Source organism: Venturia canescens, chromosome 9 (genome assembly GCF_019457755.1).
Source record: "Venturia canescens isolate UGA chromosome 9, ASM1945775v1, whole genome shotgun sequence".
Taxonomy (NCBI): domain Eukaryota; kingdom Metazoa; phylum Arthropoda; class Insecta; order Hymenoptera; family Ichneumonidae; genus Venturia; species Venturia canescens.
This window is the reverse complement of record NC_057429.1, coordinates 18,894,392-18,921,439: the sequence shown is the minus strand read 5'-3', so window position 1 is coordinate 18,921,439 and position 27,048 is coordinate 18,894,392. Positions and strand designations below refer to the sequence as shown.

General features: G+C 42.8%; 1 protein-coding gene across 3 annotated transcripts in view; it reads left to right on the top strand.

Annotated features, from left to right (window-relative positions):
- 14-3-3zeta (tyrosine 3-monooxygenase/tryptophan 5-monooxygenase activation protein zeta) overlaps positions 1-27,048 on the top strand; it is a 48,718-nt gene that overhangs the window by 10,773 nt on the left and 10,897 nt on the right. For 2 of the 3 annotated variants that reach the window (XM_043428202.1, XM_043428199.1), the window contains exon 2: positions 25,702-26,009. In XM_043428202.1, coding sequence (XP_043284137.1) covers positions 25,710-26,009 — 300 coding nt within the window. In that variant the 5' untranslated portion in view covers positions 25,702-25,709. Of the gene's footprint in view, positions 1-18,512; positions 19,006-25,701; positions 26,010-27,048 lie in introns of those variants that run through there. The other variant, XM_043428201.1, reaches the window with a different exon arrangement.

The following is a 27,048-nucleotide window of genomic DNA, read 5'->3' as shown; positions in this document are numbered from 1 at the left end:
ATCGCGACGATGACGTCATTTGGCGTCAGATCAATTTGTGCATTTTGGTCCGCCGTTTTGAATTTCTGCATTTTGAGTGCAGATTCGTAATCAGCGACCTCGAGCCACCACCAAACTACCAATTTTCATGGAAATCTGAAAACTTTTTTCAGCGTTTTGGGCATCTTCGAGTACTTTGATAAATAGAGAATTCCAGTTTTGGTATCCAGAGGAAAATCGCATTTACGTAATTTCAAATGACCCTGAAGTTTGCAGCGTTGGAGTCCAACGAAATGAACGAAAAAAAGATTGGTCATTTTTTTATTTCACGAATCATTGATGTGGCTTGAAAAATAACGAATTGCAGATTCGGGAGAAAACAAAATTGGAGATTTACTGGAATTATTCGAGAGTTTTTTTAGACCATTTCGTTGGACTCCGACGTTGCAAACTTCAGCGTCATAATTTCAAACGAACTTCGTTGTATCGAATCAAATAATAATATTTCAGGTATCGTAATATTGTAAACGAAATAAATAATGGAAGAAGCTGCTGCACGTGAACGCGGCGAGCTTGGGAAAAAAATTTATCAATTCCAAAGGCACTGTTTACATGGAGAGGTATTCTGTTGAAAAATTGATAGTATAAATGGCTATTATTCAGTGTGACTCAACTGGGTTAACGAGCAAACGTAACGCGCGACCCTGATTCTTCGTCCTGACCCGAAAGAATATTTTCTATCGTTCCCCAAATATCCTCTCCAGTTCGAAGCTCCGATAGCCTACAAAACTTGATGGAATCCAATTATTTCATATGTTCCAAGGAATGCAGAAATGATTGAGAAGTAAAGTAATCGATTAGGATGAAGATTGGGGACGATCCTTCTAAATATTAACATTTTCGAAAATGATTGGATGAGTTGATTGTTAATTAAACGAGAAAAGAGGAACGTGTGCTCGCGGAATGATGACGTTACTTCCGCCGAGGAAAAAGGTATTTTTAGGAGGCTCTCGGGCTTGCGAGTAGTCGTCGCGTGCACGTGCCGAGTCAAATTTTCTTCTCGATTTTGTGGATCGTCCGAAAAATCCGAGCGGTCGATGACGAGGCCGAAAGCATGCGGAAGACATACATAAAAAAACATGGCGTTAAGGCGGACAGTAGCAGGTCCCAGAGATTAATTCGATTCTTATTTCTGTGTCGAGTTTTTCTTCTTCATTACGATTTTTTCATTTTTTTAATTAAGGTGTTGGAATTTATAAATCGTTTCAATACTCGGCTGTTACTTTCTCGTGTTTTTCATCGTAAGCTGACAATTGTGACCGCGTGACTCACAGTCCTCTTCATCCATGCTCGAGCTGCCTGAGCAATGTGCTCGGTGAAACTCTTTGCTCCGAAAAAACACGTCATTCTGCATTCGCCAGGGGAGACCCACGCCCCTCGATCTCGCCATATCTTATTCAAACTTTCTCCGCCCTCTCTCACTCTCTTTCTCTCTCTCGATGCAAAAATGCATTATGTTTATTCTCTCCCCTCGACGAAATAACATTTGCTCTCGAGCTCGGTCCTCCCGAAAATATAGATAAATCAGCCCACGTGTAATCTTCGAACTCTGGACAAGTTTAACTCCGGTTCGCTTCGAATAACTCTGTTCTTTCGCAAACCAAAATAAACCGGAAGAGAGTGTGTCCTACAGGATCAAACGACCGCTAATTTTTTTCCCAACAATTCCCCGCAAGTTCGACTCGCACACACATCGCTTCCCATCGTTCCTCCAGCTTCATTTCTATTAGTTGATCTATGCGTCATCCAGGTTTTGCTATAAACTGTCTCGGAGGGAACATTACACTCCGGGCACGAGTTTGATCCTCGCAGTAAGAGCAAGATGGAGAAAGAAAGAGAGAAAAAAGACAGAGAGAGAGAGAGAGAATGAAAAAAGGATGGAAAAAGAGAGAACACGCTTTGAGAGTAAGCAGCTTGACATCAGTAGCTATTCCAAGCCGTATGACGCACACTGTTCCTCCGAAAGCAGTGTGGCACTAACAGCACGTACAACGTTACGTTTCCTCTCTATTGTATATAAATATATGTATACTGCACATGTTAAGTGTCACTTGAACACACGTCGAACCTATGGACACGTATATAAAGCAGTATATACACGTTATTTCATCCACACGTATGTAAGGCTACATAATGAATTGATTTTACGAAGAGCAACGCTGCAAAGGTGCTCGAGAGACGGAGCATAGTCCTCGAGGACCCATATCATGTGCGTGATACATCCTCGTCGCGTGATGACACACGTGTCCCAACGGCGCCCCTCAAAATCAAGCGCATTGCATCCCTTGCTCTGACAGGGGAGTGCGTGTGTGTCGGGTTTGCGTGGTGGAGAGAAATTCGCCATTTTTGACCTACTCGAATGGGGTTCTTCGTTGGGGGATCTTTATTTTGGCGTTTTCGTGGCTCCCTTTGGTTGGAGGGCATTCGGAAAGGGGGTTTTCTGAAATTCGGTTCCCTGAAGATGGACTTGGGGATCGAATGAATCGGAGGACGTTCAAGGTCGTGGAATCTTGTAGACGAAATTGGTGATTCTTGGATAAAATGTAGAAGCCTTTGGCGAAGATTGTAAAGGACTTGACTCAATCATCAGAAATTGTAATTGAAAGAGACGAGCAAGTTTTTGTGGAGTTTTCGATCGATCGGCTCGTTATTGCGCGAATCGTGAACTTTGGTACTTTGGACGAACTGGGTAAGTTTCATTTCCGACAATGTTTTTCTTGCCTGAGTAGAATATTTTGACGGTTTTATTCCTCCAGGATCAATCGCCTGGAAGTTATAATCTTCTATTGTTTTTCGCTCCTGTTTGGGGAAATATTGCGGAAAATTTATGGCGGCTTTGAGCCATTAAGATCGATTAAGATTGTGCTCGTCCTTCACCTGCGCATCCCCTTCGCAACCTCGTAATGAGCACGAACCCTAAAGGACTAATGGTAGATCGATCGATGCCAAGCGTGAAACGTTAACGCTCCTGGGCTCCATTTCTCATTCGCACTAAATCCTCTCTTCGTACATCTCTCCCTCCCCCCCGCACGCTGCGTGTTTTTGAAATATTACTGAGGCTTATAACTTTCCCTCGTTTCGAGATGAAGAGGATGCCATCTAAATATTCATTGGCTTTTAATGGGATTTTTTTTCATGCAGACACACTTTGTTTGGAGCCTTTGATGAAGTTCGCGTTGAATTTAACGGTGGAACATTTTTTCGGAAAATTCAACTGATCTGACAACATTTCACTGGCTAAGATATTTTTTAAAAATGTAAGCTCAAAATCGTAAATGGGAATTTTCATGAGCCCCTTTGCTCTTCCCTGAACGCGTCCTTTTGGGTCACAATTTCAAGAAAAGATTGGGCTCCAATTTCAGAGCGACAAATTCGCTTTTCAATTGTATTCCAAAATTTGTATCCTCAGATTTTTCAAAGTCAGTTTCTCGATTCGCCCAGTCCACGATCACTCACGAAGCACTAAAACTCAGAGTAGGAACGTGCAGGAGAGTCACTTAAAACCACTCTGAAAATTCTTTAGAACTGTTTGTTCGGTCAAATCCAAAACAGATAATTTACTGACGAATAGCTTGGAAACGAGAACGAGAACCCAATCGTAACGACTGTCAAAACAGAAAAGTTCACTCGTTTATTGAGGTCGTTGTACAAAGAGCAACAATAATAACTCCCCAACTAATGACGAAGCTTTTGTCCTACAAAACGTGACAAAGTGGAACCCTCAAGGTGAGGAGGGTTTTCCTGTGCTGAACTGTCACAAGGGGATTGCGTTTTTCTTCGTCGTGGCTCAGCTGGTCCAGTCACGAGTACGAAAGACTCAAAGTGCCTCGAAAAGCCCTTCGCTCGTCTCCTCCACTGCATTATCACTCAACTGTTACGACTGGTGTGTTTGTGTCGTCACTGAACAACAAACCGTGCACGAAAATGTATGTTAACCCCTGTAAAGCCGCCCCTCGCTTCTCCGCACACTCTTGCATCGCCTCAAATCTGATTTCTCTTTCTTCCCCTTCAAAAGTATAAGAATATGAGTGTCTACGTGTGCAAGTAGTATTTTGTGTGTGTATTTGTGTACACAACGCGTATGTAAAGCGAACGAGGCTTTGAGGCACGTGCAAAACACCACCTGTGGCGTTTACTCAGGGACAAAGGCTATTCGAGTGGTATTAACGCCCACCGAGAGTAAAAGAGGGCAGGAATATGGACCCTCGATGAGTAAAAGCTCCTCGAGACTCCACCGTTTATCTGGAATCAGAGCCCAACGGAGGACCGTTTATTGAATATTTTTTGTCAAGCTATAAATATTTTTGATGGATAGTAATGATCACTTCTTGGCTCGTTGACGTTATGGCTTTTCCTGGGGGATCAAAATTCCTTTCAGCATACTTGTTGGGGGTCAGAATAGTTGGTAGAATATTGATTGAATAAATAAACACACAGAAATATTTTTCGGCTTTTCTTTTATGGCGAGTGTGTTAAATTCACCTTTTTTGGCTCGATTATTTCGGCTTTTTAATGAAAATTCGACTGTCACAACGCCCATAAAGGAACGCGCGTTTCGCAATTGCATCTAACGAAGAAATAAAGACTCGCAGAGAAAAATGTGTTAACGGCTCATGGTTCTTCAGACTTTTTTACTCAGAAAATTCCTGTGTGATGTCGTTATATTATATTTATCGATTCACCCTGCGCATGTCCCCGCGGAACGCTATTGGCTAACCTCCCCTATGAAAACGCCATGGAATACTCCGCTATTTACCGAGCTCACTTCGTTACCTATTTCTCTTGCGCGTGGCATTTCTATGAAGGAATGCAAGGGGGATTCCGAGCGAGTATTTTCGAATAAAACTCTGCAAACTATTTGTCAGCTTTTTTTATCCTTCGATCGAATATTTCGCTGGAATTTCATTCACTGCATCGACACATTTTTATTCTCTCGGAACGAAGACTCCAATACTCGATGTGAAATTCCCAATAATTTTATGTCCTCCCGAGTTTAGCAGCCTCGGGTGACCGTTCGGCCAAGCACCGACTCGTGCACCAATCACTAGCGGAAGACAAATTTTCACGATTGCTGATGGCAGCCCAAACTCACTAAAAATGGGATCAGAACGATGCGGTGAGCTCGTAAAAGCCCGAAAAGTAAAACAGCGTAGAAAAAACAAATAATTCGTGGACTCTGAAATTTCGAATCCATCAGTTTGGCACGACCCTGAAGTTCGCAACGTTGGAGTCCAACGAAATGATCTAATTCTCCAATTTCGTTTTCTCTCCAGTTTCCAATTCGTAGTTTTTCGTGAAATCAAAAATTGGTGAATTACAAATTGATTTTTCGGTCGCTTCGTTGGTCTCGAACGTTGCAAGCTTCAGCGTCGTCAGTTTCGGCAGGAACGGTTCGTGTCAACATAACGATGACAAACATGTATCGTTTTCCTCTGTTTCGTCCTCGTCCCTCATTGCTCCTTGGGATTTAGCTTCGAAGAAACTCGAGAGAGACACGCGGTTTTCCAAGACCTGGGCTTCGTCACGTGTCGTTGTTCGCATACAGTTTGACCGTATTATAAATTTTATCTCTCCTACGGAAAGCAACGAAAACAGTATTGTTCTCTTTATAAAGGAATCGTAGGATCTGTTGTATCTTTGTTTTCGAGAACAATATTATTGTACCAATTCATAAAGTATGCCCCAAGTATGCACATTCACAGGCATTTGTACGAATTGTCAGGGAACTCCTGTGGAATTTATGAGCGTACCAATCCACCAAAAGCTTCGAATTACATTTGGGAGCCTCTCAATGAACGTCGAATAAAACCCTTCGCATTTCCATCAAGCGAAGGGACCTTTTGACGGTGAATTATGAAGGGTAGTGGTTGAACGAAAAATGTGCAAGTCGCTTCGTTAACCGTTCGAATTTAAGGCCAATAGAGAATTCTTTATACCGTGGAAACCAAATTTCCGATGAAATTCTTTCTGTTAAATAACCCGCTCAATGCTCGGTCTCGAAACTTCATTACGACCCAAGGGCCATTTGACGATGTTCAAAAAAATTAACTTGTGCAAATAAATCGAAACGAAAAAGGGAATTTCGGTCAATAATGAGAGTAAGTCAGAGCAGAAACGATCAAATTCGTTACTCGACTGTTAGGAAATGAGCTGGAGCTCATCCCTCCAGTTTTTCCCCTCTCAAGATTTTATCTCCTCCATTTACTATTCTCAGAAGCAATAAAGCGCAGCGAACTTGCATCAGGAGCAACTGATAACAGCGCATAATGGAATAAAAAGAAAGTTCGAGAGTTGGGAAAAATTGGTGGGCGAAAATATTAAGGTCGAGCGCAAACTCTGAGTGATGATGGAAACCACATGCGATGGAAAAGATCGTCGACGAGGTCGTACGGTCGATCGCGAACTCGAGTTTCGTTCGGGCCAAACGAGTGCCAATTAAAAAGTGTTTCCATCGAAAGCCGTCGGTGGCTGGTATGACACGTGCATACAGAAAGGGAGAGAGCAGCCGGAGGGAAAGAGAGCGAGAGGGAGGAGGAGGGAGAATCAATCCCCCGTCGTTGAAGTTTTTATTGGGTTGGAACAACATTGTCACGACCACTAGCATTAACGTGGCAAACGCCAGGCTCTGATAGCGGTTGCATCTTCCTGTCCACTGACACAATTTCTTCCTTGCAAAAGACGAGGGTTATTTTTGCTGCGCTGTCAATTTAATATCGTTCAATACTGAAGATTTTCCAGTGCGCTCAGTCGTTGAAAAAACTTTTCATTCGATAGAGATTCGTGTGTTCAGTAACTTTATTTCCATAATTAGTTTTGTCTCGGAGCGCAAATTCGCCACGATGATCGGAGACTTTTTATAGTGAAAAAAGTCGAATTTTTCCACTCGAGTGAGCGGATCATCACAATGCTCTGATATTTTTGCTCAACCTGTCGAGGCTGCAGATTCCTGTGGAGCTAAAGTTGAAAATCAAAGTTGACAAAAGGCTTGGGGGACACCCCCACTCGCTAGAGACGTCGCGGAACGCTCCAATTTTTTACAGTCTTTGTCACCTTTCTTCTCGACACACTAACCGGGTAATTCGATCCTAATAATAGCAATGGGGAAGCGAATTACGCAACGTGCATCGGAGAGTATCGAGATTATCGAAAGAACGCAACTCTCCATCGCGGAGAATACCAGAAGCGACCTTAAAAATTCATTGATCCAATAAATAATCGTCTTTTTATATCGCTCCCGGTGAATATAAAAGTGTCTGATGCCGCAGGAAAGATTACTGTTGGGAAAAAACTTGAGTTTCATTTTTATTCGTTACTCAATGTTGCAGGCTAGAAAACTTGCCCTCACAGTTTTCGATAAACGCCAAAAAGCCAGCTTCGTGAACTTGCTATTCTCGTGTAAACTTGGCTAAATAATTGCGTCCAAAAACGAATAAAATGAAACGTAATTGGGCTCCATTCAAAACGTAATCTCACTCCAATCCTAATTTTCTAAGAAGAAAAGCACGTGCAATAAAAAAGTGCTGCAAAAAAGTCATATCACATTTTTAATGCATGAATTTCCATGTTTTTTTTTCCCCTATGAATAAAACTTTATTCGCAACAACACGTATGAGATGGTGAGACTGAATTGTCACGTATGTAGAAGTACGTAATATCGCGTATAATGACAGAGACGAGCGAGTGAGACACACACGCACAACAAGCTCTCGCGAGATGGAGAGCCAATATTGATCTTCTCGTCACTAACCTATCGTACAAAACCCAACCCTCTCTGGATCGTTTCTCTGCAGCCTGTCTCCGAGGCTTCGAAGCTAGGAAAGCTGGCAGCGAGAAGCTCGTATATGAGGTCGTGCTTATTCACCACACTCGTGGATTAAATTCGAAACTTCGCTTTGAAACTTTCCTCGTTTTATGCCTTAAAAGTACGTCGTAATTCGGTTCTACTTGGTTTCAGGGGGTGGGCACAACAAGCAGAGTTTGCAGGCTTTTTCTTTTTTCTTCGTTTCTTCGTCTTTTTTCTGCGTTTCGACACTTTCATCGTGCGATGGGGTAACGAAATTTTCGCTTTCGATGTCCCTTCAAATGAGTTTAACACGTGCAAAAAGAGAACTTTGATTTATTCGACGAGTCAAACTAATTAGGACTCGAGTAAGACTCGTTTTCGTCGCGTCCTTCGAAGGTCAGTCGAAAACGATGGAATTATTGATCGAGCAGGCTGTGAAAATTTGACGAGTCACCAAAGCGTTCGGGCTCATGAAAGAGAGCGAGGGAAAAATGAGGAGAAAGAATAGGCAAGGAAACAGAGATTGAATTCCGCATGAGGAAGTATAGGACAAGGTAGCCGAGCACTAATCCATCCTCAGTTCTCTCGGTGGCCCTGCCCTAGAAACTCTTCGTTTTACATTGAAATACGAGAAGAGCTATAGAGCAAATCGGAGGACGAGGAGAGGAGTCGCTGCTTCAGTCTCGGGTCGACGATTGTGCCCTGGCGTAGGTCCGTTAGACGAACATCGATAATATTCTCTCTCCTCTCTCTTTCCCTTCTCCCCTCCCTCCGTGTCTTTCTCCCTGTGCACGAACAGACACGTGAAGAATCGGACACGTTGCCAGGAACAAAGCTTATTCAATACAAGTTCCATCATCGAATATCATACAAAATGTTACGTAATGAAACAGAATTCATCTACATTTCACGAATCCTGTATATTTCATGGAATTGTACTAATATTTTTCTCTCGATTCATCGATCCATCGATGATAATCTGGAAAAAAAAATATTCACGAGTTTGAGAGATTGACGTCAAATTAATTCGATTGGACTGCAACATTTTTCATCATCGTACCCTGATTAAGAAACGATTTGGAAACGAAACAATAAATTGGACACTTTTCATTACAACATTGATCCCTAAATTCGGACGAACATATTTCACCTTTTTTCTGTCCCCAGGGACAAAAAATCCAGGACGAATTGTCATAATTCATGACGCTGAAGTTTCCAACGTTGGAGTCCAACGAAATGATGGAAAAAAACTCTCCAATAATTCCAGTAATTCTCCTATTTTGTTCCCTGCCAAATTTGCGATTCGTAGTTTTTCAAGCTGCACCAACGATTCGTGAAATAAATAATTGGTGAATTAAAAACGTTTTTTTCGTTCATTTCGTTGGACTCCAACGTTGGAAACTTCAGCGTCGTCATAATTCTACCAACACCAGTTCAGAGTTGTTTTGAAATTGTTGAAACCTCGCCCCCGTATGATCGTAGCTTAGAACAAATCCTTAATTATTGATCGAGTCATAATCCACAGGAAACGATACTGCTGAGACACAATCATGTTTACAACTTGGGAAGAGAAGCTCCCTTCATCGTGCTGTACAATTACATTGATGGCTTCTGGACAATTATCCAACGACCTGTGCACCAGTTTCCTTCTCTTTAAAATGAAGTAAATTTTTTCGCCAGCTCATTGTCGATGGTCGATTCAATTTGCCACCAAAATCCTCTACTCGCGCTGCTTGGGCTGATTTTCCCCTCCAAAGCGCGAGGTGAAATCACGAAATCCCAATTCGCTGCTGGGTACGTTGTGAAGGTGCTCGGAAGAGTCTAGAGTTGACCTTGAAACTTCTGGAATATTTTTTTTCGAACGTGAACCCTGCGCAACGAGGTCGAGAGCGACCTCAATCTTCTCATTAGCATAAAATGCTCCTCGTGTTCAACGCGAATGTTTGATGATGCACCACTCTCTTTGTTTTTCCATAGCGAAAAGAACGGTGTCCGATAAAATCGCAACCGTTGAACCTTCGATGACGAAAAGACCCCGCAAAACTAGAAGTTTCCCAAAAAAACAACAAAATGAGATTCAAGTTGACATTGAAATTGGAAGTAACGCAGCGTCGACGAGTTTCCAGAACGTAATTTACGAGCATGCTCGTGCATAAATAATCACAAACCAATTCAGCGATGTTTCCCGGCCAGAGGAACAATTAAAACTTTGATTTCGATCGTAATTATAAGTGTGTGCGAAAAAGAGAGTTGGGCACAGTGTAAAGTCTGAACGAGAATTTAGCCTCATTAACGAATCGCATTGTCGGTACTTTCGTAAAATGTCCATCAAGTTTGGGCGTTGAGCGATACTGAGGAAATTCGATAAAATAACGTTCCGGTTTAGCATGGCTAGGCTATGCATCAGGACGTGAGTGATCTCGAGAGTGAAGGAGAGAGTTGAAGGGCTTTAATCCTTCATCAAGTACTAACGATACTAACGACGTAACGCGTAATTACACGAAGCGTCGTGAGCGCGGATGGAGGAGAGTGGCCTCTCCCTTCCTCTCTTTTCATCCCCTCAGCTTCTCTCTCTCTCTCTCTCTCTCTCCTTCTGAAGAGTATCGGTCGATCCAAGTCACAAAGATAGTTCGAGCTGTTGTGAAACTTGGTGTTGAATTGTTAGTGCAACAACGTCAAACTGAATCGCCCGAGAAGCAAGAATGATCGAGTTTTTCTTCTCGCCTCGATTAAAAACAAAGTTTTTCATCCTCCCTTTTTTCTCTCACGATCCCTCCTTCTCTGGACCCTCTAGGACAAGTTTTTTCATTAACACGCGTGTATACACGTCCAGAAAAACGAGGGTTGCATGAGGACTCTTGGAACACTTTTCTCCTGAGGCCTCTCATCGTTTAAGGACATTTGTTCTCTTATTTATTCATCCTCATCGCCTACGTGAATTCCAGCCGAGAAGGTGAAGTTGAATGAGAAGAAAAAGCCCGAAATAATCTTCCGTGGGAATTATTTTCGTCGAATCTCAATGGAACTCGGACGGAACACATCGATTTGGTTGATTCGGTATTTTTTTAGATTTCGACACGCTTCTCTCGAGGAATATCAATTTTTAACATCCATTGAAGTGTTTATGAAGAGGCGAAAAATGATATTTGGGATTAAAACTCGGAATTATTTCTAACCTTCGTTATTACTAATGTCCCTTTCTCTATTCCCTCGGCTCGTACCTACGACTCTCTATTTGACCTTGACATTTGTCAAGGAGCGAGTTTTTCTTCGGAACCGAACCGATTACTTCTTCTCCTGTCGTATTTTCAATCAACTGAGGAAATCGTGCCCGTACGAGCGGCCATGAATTACTCCATTCTTTGATATTTCAATGAGAACAAACATCAAATAGAGGCATTAGAAGTGCTTGAGGAAAAAGAGCTCTTGAAAATCGATCGATACCCGGCCACTGCAGGGCCGGGCGATCACCCTCTCGGTAATGGGCTCCAACGCCAACGACTGCTTTCATCAAAAAGCCTGGAACCCCAAACTTTAAAACCTGAACAGAATCAAAATAAGATTTTCAAACTCTGCGAGTTCAACATTTCAAGAATCGAGTGATATTCGAGTCCTCGAGCGAAATTCATTCGCCAATACTCGTCGGTCCCCATTTTCCCATCTACTCAAATCTATTTTCTTATACGATTTCTAAAACTCGACTATTTAAGGTACTTCATGCACGAAACGATTTTCTTAAAAGTCTTGAAATTTACACAGAATTTAAATGAATATTCAGATAAACGGGTTTAAAAATGAAGAAAAGTACACAGGGTTGCAGGAACTATGCTTATAAAATCGTTTATCTTTCCATACAACGAATGAACGCTTCGTACGAAGTTTATGAAAAAGTACACAGTAACAATGAAGTATGCAATGAAGGTCTGAGAAAAAATTCGAGACGAATTGAACAAAATTGGTAAAATGAGCACTCGTAACCTCAGATTTTCTTATTTCACCATTTTGTTTCTTCTTGGCTTGGCCCATTTCTGTCATAGTCTTCTGTCTATTTATTACGACGCTGAAGTTTCCAACGTTGGAGTCCAACGAAATGAACGAAAAAAACGTTTTTAATTCACCAGTTTTTTGTTTCACGAGTCGTTGGTGCAGCTTGAAAAACTACGAATCGCAAATTTGGCAGGGAACAAAATAGGAGAATTACTGGAATTATTGAAGAGTTTTTTTCGATCATTTCGTTGGACTCCAACGTTGGAAACTTCAGCGTCATCTATTTATTAACACTTTTTTCTCGATCCATTTCCCTTTCTGTTTTTCATTTGCGTTCTCTAATGCGAGTTTTTACATAAAAAAAGTATTTTAGCCAGGGACGAATGAAACCTCGGGTTCGGTCAGTGATGGATCCCCGATTAATTAATGGCTTGTAATTTCATTCGCCACGAGATAAATTTATTTACAATTTCGAATTGATAACTCTGACATTAATTTAGAGCGATAATATATCTTTAACTAGGAAGTAAAAATCGACCGAATTTAGATCCCCATAAAATACGATCTTACGGGCGTGATCTACCTTAACCGAAAGAAGCAGCTGCTGATCTCTTACAATCGCTCAGCCAGAGTTATCGGATTTCATGAAATTTCTACACGATCCTCATCCTCTTCGGTGCAATTAAACTACGACTATTTAACAATATTTCATAAATTTCATCAAGTATTTATTTCACTGTAAATACACCTAATACGATTGCTTTTGAACTCTCCAATTATTGTTTGCTTCGTGCTATGACCATGGCATAATAAACTAATCAATCAATCATCCAACTATTTGGGATTATGAGCCGATTCGTCATTGAATTATCTAATTTGGATATGTGTGTATCGTCGACACAACAGTAGCGAGAAAGGAATAAAGAGCGTGAGAGAACACAAAGGTGCATAGTCCGGGTAGCAGCTCGTTTATACAGGGTGGGGATCGTGAGGGTTGAAAATGGTGGCCCAGGGGCGGGTCAGGTTGCAGGGGTTGCGCGCGCACCTCCAGATCAATATTTCATTCGAGCCTTGCCAGTAACCAACCTTCCTACTCTTCCGCCTTCGCTCAAGTTCCTTTTTCGTCTCTTTTCTCTATCAATCTCCAACTGTTCTCCCTCGTGGCCTCTCCCTCTTTCGTCTCGTTTCTTCTACGTCTGACTCGGGATTGTGTCTGATCACTATTTCGCGACCGAACGATTTCTCTATCGCGTAATTATCGTTTCGTCCACTCGTCGTATCATTTCCTGGACCTTGGGGACTCCCTTCGAAACAAATTTTCATATTTTTTCGTCGTCTCAAGATCTCGAGAGAAAACGGATTAAAAATACTCTGCGATCCGCCATTTTGCTCCATTTGCTCTTTGATCTCGTAACGTCTCAGCCTCTCGAGTATTTTCTCTCCTCTTTCTTGGATAACACTCCTCCTTGCTTCTCATAAATTTTGCTCTGCCCTCGAGCGAAACGATGAAAATCCTCTTCTCGGGGGAGGAGGAAAAATTTTCTAGTATTGACACTCGTTCGGCGTTAGTGGCCTCACATTTCTGTGGTAAATAAGGGGAATTGACAGGGATTCGTGGAACATTATTACGTCGCTCAAGAAATATGAGAAAGAACCTTGAACGATGTCTCCGTAAGAAAAGGGGCCGAAATCCCGTATTTATCAATTTATCTTTCACAACTTTCGTATCTTTGGAACCCTTTGTACGTACAGATAGCCAATATTTTCCGACGCGATGAAAAAATCATGGGGAGCAGTGAAATCGAAAAAATAATTCCTCGAGCCACTTCCCTCGTGATTCGTCCTCAACGAGTCGTTTTATTTCGACATCGAATTTGCAGAAATGATTATTCCTTAAGTCCTGTGAGTCCCGATGAAACGAATGGAATTTACGAGAAAGCCATTCGACTCGTGACTGTAATTTATCGGAAGACCACACTCAGAATATCTCGTTAAGCGATCGGCATAAGTAGACCTCCGAAGTGTTCTGTGAGCGTGAATTCCGCGAAGTTAGGGGTCGGGAAAATCCGACCCTGCTCCCGCGCATTACAACACCCTTTCGTTCAGTCTGTGCGTGAATAAATGGAAAAAGTATGCGGCGGAATCGAGCGCTGCACCATTTGCTCGTTTGACTCTTTCGCTCTCTTTCTCCCTCGGCCGGCAGCCCGGCCTGCGCGCGTGTATGTTCCAAGTCTCGTGCTTGCTCGAGAGTCGTTCACGTAATTGGCCGGTCTTGGGTAGCAAGAAAAAAGCACTCATCCGATCCTTAACCTCCGTGTCTCATTCATTTCTGAGCAGGCTGACTAGTATTTTTTTCGGTTTCTTTTACCTTCCTCGTACTCCGTCGCCATCCTTCCGAGCAGCTTCGTTTCGTCGCGTGTCTCTGTGCGAGGGTGGAGATGCATTAAGATCGATCCCGCTGACCGATAGTGTGACAGGCTCACCGAGATAACGGATCAAAGAGCAAACGACTGGAAAACAGATCAATTATTCGTCACTCTCTATTTTTTGTCACTTCGACCAATCATTCATGAGATTAATTATAGTCCCAATGGTTTTGTTCGCTCGGCCAACTCTCGCCTGTGTATTATTGCAGCTCACGATAAACCTCGAATTCCCTTAGAAAATAACCAGAATGAGAACAAACTTTTTTTACGACGCTGAAGTTTGCAAAGTTGGAGTTCAACGAAGTGGGCGAAAAAAAGATTTGTAATCCACCAATTATTTATTTCACGAATCATTGGTGTAGGTTGAAAAACTACAAATTTCAAATTCGACAGGAAACAATGTTGAAGATTAACTCGAATTATTTGAGAGCCTTTTTTTAGATCATTTCGTCCGACTCCAACGTTGCAAACTTCAGTATCATATTTTTTTTCACGACGAACATTCGAATTGTCAGCAATGGGAGAGCGTGAGAAAAGCGAGAAAAGTGAAAAAAAATCGAGCACACGAAATTGTCAAACGATTCAACGACCTCCCCAAACGTTAATTGTTTATTTATCATCGTCCACTTCGAGACTGAACAGCAATAAAAATGTATGAATTTCATTCGAGAGACGATGGGAAATGAAGGTTGAAACAAAGTTGTTATCGAAGCACGTGAAATAAGTAAAAAAAAAGAAGAAGAAAATATGAGCTCTCGACTACGACGTATCTGTTATTTACTATTGGGACACACATCGGATGCTGGATTACAAAATGATACGAATTTATGCATGATTATGAAAGCAAGCTCAGACGAGTGTATAATTGTTTGCAATTCATTATCTTTTTCCCCGTTTCTCGTTCTCGCCCCCACTTCCTCTCGCTCGGTTCTCTCGTGCGAGTGATCGCGTATCAGTGCGTAACGCAGCGAGCGAGATCGGGAGAACATACTCGTTTAAAATACGCACTGGACGCATGAGCGAACTGCGAAGCAACACAAAACGCACTTGTTAACGAAGGTGCACCTGCGCCTACAATTGAGTGGCAGGGTCACGACTATGTTGTCGTCGTATGTCACGAAACAATGAGTAAAACAAAAAAACAGTTTCGAATTGGAGGGAGAGTCGATGGGTCGATAAATTTCGAAGGAAAAAGTCTCTTTTTGTTTGTTTTTCGGTTTGGAATTGGGCCCCGTACAGTTTTGGTGACCAATTTGGCTACACCGTGTACACCGTCTCTCAGGAGAAAACACACGTTCGAGAGGGCAATGAAAATGTTTTTCCAACTCTGCTCGACGAGCTTTATTTCTTCGTAACGAAACAAATTCATGTCCAAGGATCCAACCGTCGAGTTCTGACCTTTTCTTCTATTGTTCTCTGCAAGCTTTGTCATTTTTTTTTTCTATTGACCCGATTTTCCCCTTGCGAGCTTTGCCAATGTTTCCTTTCGCGATTTATTTACCTCGAAACGCCAAAAAAAGAGATAAATAAATTCCACGTACTTTTACTCGACTGAGAGAAACATTTTGTTGGGGATTCCAAAAACAAATTCCTCCGGATCCCACGACAATGCGGTCTGAACATGCTGCGAATTCATTTTCTGAGAAGGCACTTAAATATTCATTTTTCTAACAACAGTCCATTATTCTTCGTACCGCAATCATTTTCACTCCAGACAAATGCTCACAACTTTCGATTAATATACGAACTAAAAGAAATCCATCGATTATCACCTGCGACGTTGTAAATCATTTGTTTTTCCTCCTCAACAATGTTTTATGCGTTCAATAAATCCTTTCGAAACTCCCCCTTCCCGTACTTTCATTCCTTGTACGTCGACAGATCTCATTCATTCAAATTTTAATTATAAAAACGAAGATAGCGTGCCGAGACACCTCTCGGTGTATTAATTAAGTGTTTATCCTCCCACGTGTCTTTTCCATCTCCCCCCCCCCCCCCCCCCCCGGCCTCTCTTTCTCTCTTTCCTTCACTTCAATTCTATGTTTCACGCTGCAAGTACTCTGTGAAATTGAATTAAACCAACTTCGACGCTTAAATAAAGCAGTCTTCACTCCGCAGACAAGTTTTGTTGTGCCATGAAACGTTGAAACAAGCATCATTCCTGGCAACACGAATTTTGAGATCCGAAACAATTCGACAGTCGAAAAAGTACGAAAATGAGAAAAAAATAATGATTTTTCCATGAAATGCACTTCTGTTTCTATTTTTTTGTTCTTTCTTTCTTTTTAATGTAATAAATGATGAGTCTCGTTTCACTAATTTGACAAAGTGTCGATTATCGTGAGCGCTGGTGTCAATAAAAGTACAAAAATCAACAGGAGCGACGTTTTCTGAGACGAATATAAAAAACTGACAATTCATTCCCTTTGATTATAATTTATTTTGAATAATAAATTGATAAGAATTCTGTGTAGATGAAAAAAATCAATGAAATCGCGATTAAAGTGTAGAAAAAGAAGAATGAAAAAGTGGGCAAAAAGCGGCATCCTTGAAAATTTAATTCCACGTTGAGTCTCAACGCCCTGCGGGGGATCATCGCGGACAAAACAAAGCCGAGAAAGAGAGAGGGCGACTCTGTTTCATCGCTCACACCTGTCGGGATTGTCACAGTAAAAAAAATATCATTGCGTCGAATATTTTTTGCGTGAGGAGGTGCATTTTTAAAGTAGGAACATTCTTCCAGGAACATCTGCTAAGATAATGTTCGAAAATGTGAACAGAACGATTGAAATTTTCGAAATAAAATTTTATGCGCGAAATGCCTTGGTCTATTTTGTATTTCGTCGCATTCTTTTCAACATTCTTTCTAACATTTCTTTACGCTTCGTTCATCCGTTATATACGAAATAAAATAGACTATTGAAATGCTCAAAGCATTATAAATTCAATGAAAGAGAGCCTTGACACAAGTGCTTCGCACAAAAATTCAACACAATTCGACAAAACCGTCCAAATAGAAACCCCTCATCACTCAAATTTATACTTAATAGATTACGACACTTGTGGAGCCGGGTAATTACGAAGGAATTTTTACCACACGTTTGAAACTAACTTTTAATGACATCCGCCCCGGTGACACGTACATATTGAAAAAAGAAAGCTTCTTCGTCATTGACTTTCTCGTGAAAAATCCCAACATGCTTCGTTCGAGTTGAAATTCCTTCATTTGAATTCTTTTATCTCTCTTAAAATTGGTAAATCTGCAAGCCTGATAATTTTTTCACTCCCCAATTCTGCAAGAGCGTTCCGTGCATTTTTTCTAGAACAATTTTTCAAGAATTCCGGAGGAATTTGAAGTGGAAATAAATCGATAATTTACCAGTGCGAAGATTTTTTTTTCGTCTTATCTCTAGAATTATTTGGCTTTCTAAAAATGAAGGAATTCGTGCATATCGCGTGGATCAACTTCGTATACGATAATAGTGGAATAACATAAGTCGCCGGTGTATTATTTTTTGTTTGTTTTTGTGTTGGAACGTTGTTGAAACTAGCAGCGTTTGAGTATCGAGTGAAACTGTGTTCGATGGCACGTAAATTGACCCATCATTTTCTCTCGTAAAGACGAGTCTTCTTTACCGATACAAATTCCATGCAGTTGAGAATACGTCGGAGATACGAGATTAATGTCGATGGCCCAAATATCAGCAGTAATTCGAGATTTTAGTCCTGAGAAAAGATTTTTTCTTTCGTAATATTCGTAATATATATCCGCAGAGTCGTTTCTGTTTATATCGATTATAAACAGACAACGAAAAAGACAGAACACAAAATTTCTGTAGTAATTGAATTATTTTGAAGGAATGGTAAATAACGTTTGAATTTGAACCCTTTTCAATCGTTGAACCTATGCAGTCTCGGAAAAACTGGACATCGTGACGCGCGAGAGGGAGGGAGAGAGAACGAAAAAAGACGAAAATAAAGAATAGGTTGAACCGGCGCAAGAAGAGAGCGAGGGCCGCGTCCCGGGGACGCGGTCGCTCGTGCTGCCCCCGCAGTGCTGGCGACGTTGCCCCACCCAAGTCGACGGCGTCTCGTTCGTTGGGAACGACAACGGCGTCGGCCATGCCGGGCAATTTTCTCTCCCTACGATCAATATGTAAACCCCCCGTTTAGGCCCGAGGATCGACGAGCAACGTCGAACGAGCACGAACAGGGGGTCGGAAAGAGTCGAAGTCGGAGCACGAAGCTTGCCGAGTCCCCACTCGAGGCTCGCAGCGTTGCCGGCTCAGTCGCTGTGCGGGAGTGGTCACCGAGGGATGTGTGGTGTCGTAACGCGTGTCTGAGGGAAGTTCGTTTAAAAAAGCGAGATAAATCGTTTGTAAAACAAAAAGTCGTTCGTCTCCGCGAGTAGTAGTTTTTTTTTCATTCGCGAGATTATTACCGTCGTGAGAAGCATACATAAATCTTGTCGAAAAGGAGAGAAACGATCGAATCGGCGAGCGAGAGAGAAAGAGAGAGAGCGCGCGGTGATCTCTAGTCGAACGAAATAAAAAAAGAACTTTGGAAAAAAATAATCAAGAACGAAACGCGATAGATTTTAAGAGTCGCGGCAAAAATAAAGCAAGTTTTTCTAAAACTTATTTTACGTGTGTCTCCGCGTTTAACGAGGAGATTTCAAAGCGAGAGAGAATTACGAGACACTGTTCGCGGTCAATTGCTGCGTGGATTTTTTATTTAAGTAATTTATTGTACAAAGGAATTTTAAAATAGGTAAGATTTACGATTTTAACAAAAATTCTCTTGTTCATTAATTTTATGTGTTTCCTATATTTAACTCGATTACTGATATTCCTTCGTGGTTTTCTCGAGTCACGAGTCTGTACTCGTGATGTATGTGGCTCAAACGTATACTTAGATTTTTCTCTCGATGTTTCATATTCGTTGATTCCTGCGGTAAGAAATGAGACTCTTTTCATTTTAACTGCACACTTTCTGTTCTTCAAGGGTTTTTTTTCTCCACTTCTTTACGAAGAGTCTTCCTTTTTTGGACATGCCTACGTCCTCGTTTCTCTTATTCTCACACACACACACACACGCACGTTCCAACACTTTTTCTATGAGTTGCTCTCGAGAGTTTCGAGCACTTCCGGTTTCGTTGAATCTCTCATTACGATAGTTTTCTTTTTCTTTCTCATTCTTTCGCCGCCATCCTCGTTTTCTTTCCCATAAACCGAGATATTCTTTCAATCAAAATAGGAATGAGAAACTGTTGTACCGATCTCCTTGGCAAGATCCGCGACGCAAAAAGGCGTCCAACAGCCGCATTGGCGCAACGCGCTCCGGACATTTTGTCCCCTCCCCCATCCGCTCCTTCGACGTCGCCACTTCTACGATTCTCTTAGTTCCTGAAACTGCCACCGTTGCTCGTAACAGCCACGAAAACGCTTGGAAGTTAAAATTCTCCTAGAATTAAAAAAATCCTCATTTTTTGCTTTTTTTCTCGCTTCCCCGCGGCTTCCGCCCAAGGACAATGCCGAGTGAGAATCAATCCTTCGCAATTCGTTTCCCCGTTGCTTCGTCCGACACTGCGCCAGTGGCGCGTCAAGCGTTTTCGCGAGTTACGTCGAACATAACCTCGAAAAGACACTCGTCATTTTATTTTCTCATTTATTTATAAACCTTGGAATTCGATCTTTTACACATTCGACCTTGATATTTAATCTCATTTTTAACTCTCGTTTTAAGCGACCTCGAAAAAATTCGTCGTTTTTTTCGCTGTTCCTAGAAATATTTTCAATTATCGTGATATTCGTTCCGCGTATAAATCTCAAACTCTCTCAGACTAATCTTGAGCTTTCGCGGTTTCGAAGCCAAAGAATTCGATTAAAAAAAAAGATTTTTTTCCTCCGCCGCCCCACGAGAAAAACGACCGATAAAATCTCCGAAACGTTTCAGTACACTGAAAAATTCAACGAGCCCTCTTCGCTATCGTGATTTTCGTGGACTCTCGGCTGCCCCTCCGCAGGCCAAGAGGCACGTGTTCGGACTAAAAATAGACGTGCTTTTCGTGAAAGTTCGAGGAGGCCTTCCATAAACGCGCTGTGGTCGTTTCTGTTCGTCACCGGAGTTTTGAATTCCGGATTAATTGGACAAATGAATATTTTTCGACTCCATTTTCACTATTTTTAATCCCGAAAAACGAATTTTTCATCTCTTTTGCTCTTCAGCCTCGCCGTTATTCGATTTTCGTTGCAGTCACTAATTTTACAGATCACGAGCAACTTTTTCAACCACTCGAAAAGCCGGATAATGGAGAAAATTGAAAGGAATTTTTTAAGACGGACTCGAACGTAGTGGCAGAAAAAATTTTAAAAACAACCAGCTCGAAGCATTTATTAGACAAAGAAAAGCGCTTCGGGTCAGCGTTGCTCAACGTTCACTGAAGTTTCGACCTCCGCTGATGGCCGGTTCGGACGTACGTGTTTCCGAGTCTTCCAATCCGAAGAATTTGAAAACGGTAAAAAAAGTCGCGACAATGATCGGCGAGGCTGGCGCATTGCACTTGGAAAGTTTCAAGGTCACCGTCCCTGCCGTTACGGAGACCCTGCCCCGGAAAAATGTCACGAGTATCTCGCTCGAAGCATCGAATTCGAGTACGAAATTTCTGCGACGAAATTCATGAAAACCCCGCAATCTGAGGAAAGAGTTGGAGGGTTCGCGAGAAAATCCACGGCTTCCGGTCGCCTTTCCACCCCAATAAAATCCGCTCGGATGGCCTTTACTTTTGGGACTCGTAAAGAGAGATTTTCCGAGACGAAGAGAGCCTTCGACGAGTTTTTTCCTTGCCGTCTGTTGCGTCGCACGAATCGCTGGCTCCCCCTTAACGAAAATGCTTCGTCAGCCCTGTTCCTTCGCCATTGCGCGATAAGCGGGCGTGGGGCTGGGGCGAAAAAGCGTTTCGGGGGGTGTGGAAGGCAAAAATAATATTTCCATCTCCGTTCAACCGTTTCGTTCGTATCTCCCAGTCGCAGCATCAAATCCATGCGCGTATTGTCCTCGTGTGCATTCTTTATACACACACACACATTTGTACACCGGTTCAGCGGATATAAATTTCGCAATGAAAAGCGCCGAGGTCGGGGCACGCCTATGGAAGCCTGGGCTATCGATCCTGGGTGCTCGGTGTCGAACGCACGTGTTGTATACCGTGTGGTTTCGTCTCGACACAAACAGACGTGTCAGTGCACACGAGACGGGAGGCGAGCTCGGTGGTCGTGGATTCGATTCATTGTCCGCAAGCGAAAATCCCGTGAAGCCTGAAAACTCGGGCTCCGATGACAACTCTGACGAGTGAAAAAGCTGCCAGAAACACAACGAGCAGTCGAGCCAACGGGAATGGAGCGAATGAGAGGAATTGAAGAATTGATAAAAAGAAAAATCGATCGATCGATTCGAGTCGCAGAACGAAGGATGGGCGAGCGAGCGGGACCTCGCAATTTATTCGTTCACGGGTACGACGAATTTCTCTAAACTGCTCCTTAACTGTTGCGTGGAACTTGGTTCCGTGGTCGCGAGCCCGGCGATTGTCCTCGCGACTTGACTCCAACCAGATTCGCGACTCCGAGCTCGAGTCATTGAAAAATACGAATTTTCAGTGACTTCTAAGACATTTGCACTTCGATTTTCGGGCCGAAGATCCGTCGCAAATGTTTTCCAAAATAGCACCCCACGAAGACTCGAAAAGACGACGAAAATTGACACAGCGAGAGAGAAAATCTTGAAGAACTGTTCTCCGAAAAAAAAACTGATTTTGAGGGTCACGGACCTCTCGGCTCGGCCTGGATCGCCCTATATATGTGTACTGATATACATAGATACGTATATTCGTCTATATACGTAGCAGACGAGGCAAATTCCACTCTCGACGTGTAGTCGGCGGCATTGGCCGACGACGACGCGATCAAGAGTATACAGCGAGTGGGGAAAACGGCACGACTTAACGCCTGAACCATTTCTCTGCCCCCCTCCGCGTCCTTCCATTCTTCTCCTTTTTGCGTCTGCTCCTCTCCCTCGCGTATTTCGTTTAACTCGGTGCCCAGTGCACGTATAAAGATATAAGTACACGAATTAGTGTGTATACGTATCCGAGGCGCTGCATCGAAGCCGGCAACGCCGAGAGCGAGAGAGAGAGCCGGGAATCCTCGTTGCCTGAGCGCGTACCTCCGCCGCCGGCACAAACACCCGGACGATCCGGCAACGCCGTCGAATATCAATGTCGGTGTGTGCGAGCTCGAGTGTGTATCCGAACGTCTCTTTCGACCAGAGGCCCCGGTGTGTGGCTCTCTTTTCGAGCAAACGCGTGCGTGGGGGCTCGAGAGCCAGGTGATCGCGCGATTAAATATAGGACGACGTCGTCGACGAGGTTTTGTCGTCGGAGCTTGGAACGAGACGCGAAATGCGTTCGTCTCCGGTTCGGACGATTTATCTCCACGCTCCTCGATCCCACTTTTCGCACTTTTCCCATTCGACTTTCTCCCAATCTGCCCAACACTTTTTCCAATAAATCTTCTCGTTCGTCACTCTTTATGGCTCGTGGCGCCAAGAGTCGCTCCCCCCCGATGCAAATATCTCCGATGGAATTCGCTCTTTCGTAATCCCTCTGACGCGTGTCCCATTGTTGTTTAATTATGCCTCGCAAAAGAATGAAAAAATAAAATGAGAAGCTTTCCGCTCGTTTCGACAGCACAATTATTCGCTGGGGATTCGTAGCTGTGCCACTTACCATCGATCGCTTCGACGATACGGTTTCGAACAGTTTTCAATCGCATCGAACCTCCCCTTCTCCGTATTCGATGCCCCTTTCGTTACGCGACGCGATAACACTTACTCGGGACTATTAATTTCGTTGCAACTCTTCTAGAATCTCAATCAATTCATTCGGTATCGATTTTTCGCGCGACCCACTTATCGGACGCTTCAGCGACGATCGTACCGTGCGATATTTTTACTGTCCATTCGATACGGTGGGAGACTCGCCGATGAGTTCTAACACTTTGCTAACTCAATGTCAGGAGACGAGAGAAGTCGAAGAGCGTCGAATAACTCACGTAGCCTCGTACCTCAATCTGGCGAATGTCGAACGACCGAGAGAACCGGAAACGGATTAATGAAACAGGAAATGCCTTTGGAGAGAGCAAATTGAGAGGTGTGCGACGTTCGCGTTTCCTTGAGAGCGCAGATCCCGAGCTACGAGGTGCTCCTTTCGACTCTTGAAAGTGCGATAATTATCGGAATTACAGTGTCAATTGCGCGACCTTTCCGCCCGAAAATTCGAAGCTTTCTTCGTTTTGTCCCCCCCCCCCCCCCCCCCCCCCCTCGACTCCTCGCCGGTTATTCCTGTTTCGTAAAGTTACGCAGAAGCTAAGGATTTTCTAACGCATAATAGCAACGCCGAGAAACCTCGTGAGCTTCTTCATTGACAAAGCCCGATGCGTACTCGATGCGTGCGCAATGCTTTTCTCGTGACGAATCGTCCGCGTGACTCTCCTGCACCCACGCGATCGCTCCCGCATTCGCACACCTTCGATTTCGCTCCTCCTCTTCAGCCGTCGTTTTTTTCTTGCTTTCAAATCTCGGCAAGGAGTCATCGCTCGTTTACTCGATGACTCTGTACTGGAAAGAGTACGAGCGAGGGGGAGCAGAGAAATCAAACGCGCAGAGGAGATGTGAAGGATTTGAAAAAAATCTTGAATTACTGTGTACACTTTGAAGTGACGTAACCTCGAGGAGGTGACGAAAATTCTGTGATTCAACGCTCGAGTATCTTTTCGTTTCCTCGTCCCTTATCGCTCGGGTTATAATCTCGACGAAAACTCAGATTTTTTATTCGAAAAACATTTAAAAATTCAATGGAACGTGAGTCCATTAAGTTTTTGGAGACTTCGCGTCTTCCGCCTGCGAGAATGAACTCCGAAGTTGATTTTCAAAGTTTTTTCATCCACGATGAAAATTTCTGTCGATAAAAACTCGCTCACTGGCCTGAACTCAAGTTTTCGTTGCTCGGAAATATTCATTTGGTTGTTCCGAGTCGTGAATTTGTCGCTCGCGAAGTTCAAGACTATCGTTTCCCTTCCGGACACGAACTTTGGCTCCTTCAATATCATTTTTTTCCCCTATTTCTCGTCGTCCCCATTTATACCTCGTACGACGTACCTGCACGACTTTCCACTCGTTGGATTAGTCTCTGCAACGCAAGAGGTAAATTACTGCCTAGCGAATGTTGTCCCGGAACGTGGACGCTGCAAATTGAATTTATCGCGACATCCTCTCCGTATATTAAACTTTGTTTTTTTCTCCTTCTCTCAATCGCTTCTGAACGGAGAATAAAAGCAGAAGAAAAAACCATCAATTTCGTGGAGAAATTCACGTCTCGGGGAGCACAAGAATTCTATACAATTCCACAATCCTAGAAATTGGACTGTTCCTCGAAGCAAATTATTCTCGCGACCTTTCAGAAAAGTAGTAGCTTAAGACCCGAAGTTCGTTGAGCTCGGCCCAGCGACCTTCGGACCTTCCTGGAAAACCCATTTTCAGCATTTCATACCTGCAGAGTAGAATTCAAGACAAAAGTAGAATTCCGAATGAGGAATCGTGGGCGCGATTTGTTTTTGTTTTTTATCGAACCAAATTTCGTAGCGATGAGTTCGGAGAACGTCAAATAGCCGAGACTCGGAACCATCAAGAATTTTAGTGTCAGTTAAAATTCTTTATACTTTCATAAAAGTTGTGATATCGTTGGAGCGATTCGGAGGGCTGTCACGAGCTCTGTTTTGCCATATTTAACAAGAGAATTATTGCGGATTCGTTATTACGAATGAGCTGATCGCGTCACGTGTCGTTTGCTCGCTCGGGCGGATAACACGAAGCGAAGGAAGGCCTCGTGACAAAACTCGTACAAATATATCGTGCAGGGGCAAGAGAGAAAGAGGAGACGAAAAAACGGCAGGTTTGCTCGTAGCGCAGGACATCCCATTGGCAGGTTAAGAATTTCTGGCAGCTGTCCAGCAAGAAAATGCGTTGTTCGTTGTAGCGTGTCACTTTTGCTTCGGCGCCGAAAGCTCGTCGCTTTGGTACCTTTGCTTGGGTCGATTTTCACGACGAGACGGCAACCAACTTTTCTTTTGTCCGTCGTCAAAGAATTTCTACCCTTGTCTCTTCTCGACTTTGTCTCGGTCTTTAGCTCCTCCTTGGTTTCATCATCGTCTCGAATGGGCGAAACGAAGTTTTACAGAATAAACGTCGAACCGCTAAAGCAGTGGAGAAAAAAGTTTGAAGGAGAAATCTTTTGAAAAGAAAATATAAAAATATGAGAGAAAACTCATTTGGCTTGTTCGTTTTGAAATTTCGTCCTCTTCGTTTTATTCGTACTGTTAACTAACGTCGTGGCTTTTTCTCTTTTTTAATTAGCTGACACAATGTCCGTGGACAAGGAGGAACTGGTGCAGCGCGCGAAGCTCGCAGAGCAGGCGGAAAGGTACGATGACATGGCAGCCGCGATGAAGGCCGTCACCGAAACGGGAGTCGAACTCTCAAACGAAGAGAGAAATCTTCTCTCCGTCGCTTACAAGAACGTCGTAGGTGCGAGGCGTAGCTCGTGGCGAGTAATCTCCTCCATCGAGCAAAAGACCGAGGGCTCCGAACGCAAACAGCAGATGGCAAAGGAATATCGGGAAAAAGTTGAGAAGGAATTGCGCGAAATTTGCTACGACGTGCTGGTGAGATTTTTCACTTTTTTCAAAACGTTACGAAACCGAAAAAAGAAAATCATGAATTTCGGTTGAGTCTTGAATATTCTGCGAAGCTGGTGATCGCGATTGCACTCGTGAAACGAGAACGAAATTATTAAACGAAAATAAAATAAAACGTTCGTCTTCTCTGCTCCGAACGTCACGTCGACGCCGTAATAAAATTTCAATTCAAGTATATGAATCATATTCAACTCGCTTTTCCTCCTTACGAGCTCGTAAATATTATCGTTCCGGAATGACGCTTGGGATACTGACGTTTACGATGCACAGAAACAGTACAGTCCGACTGCTCGCAAACGAAGACGTTTTTAAAATAAAATCCGAATCCTCCTTAGTTTCTCTAAATGACTCGCTGCTTAATTAGATTCTGTCTCGCTCCGAAGCACGCACATGCAACTCGGAAAGAAAGTTGGTGCGAATTTGCACCGGCCTCGAATAATTTACTGCAAATTTCTCATTAGAACCCAAAATAGCTGAGCTCGAATGCAATTTCAATTGAAATGTAGTGCCTCATCCAAAGTTTCTTATGGAACTAACTATTTGCTCATCATTCATTAATCATTGTCACATATTATTTTGAAGAAAATTGCTCCTCAAATAACGTTTTTCGTTGAAGTGGAATTCAGGAAGCGTGCAAGTAAACGAAAACCGTTGCACGAACTCATGATTTCACTATTGGCTATGAATTTTCCACGAAATAACTAGCAAAATACATTTCATTTGAAATTTTATGAAAATTACGAATCATTACGAATTCTCACGGCGCCACGTTAATCAATCATCTTTATATAAACCAACCAGCGAACTTAAGATTGAAATTGACAAACTGTTACAATTTATTGTGATGAAAAGATAACTTTCGAGGAAAACATTCATTACAATCTGACTCTTTTGAGTTGAATTTAAATTTGATATGAAATTTTTGATCATTTGGATAAAATTAATTCCCATAGATTGACGATCGATCAATGTTTCTTTGAATCGTGTCAAATGTCATTTTCTAATA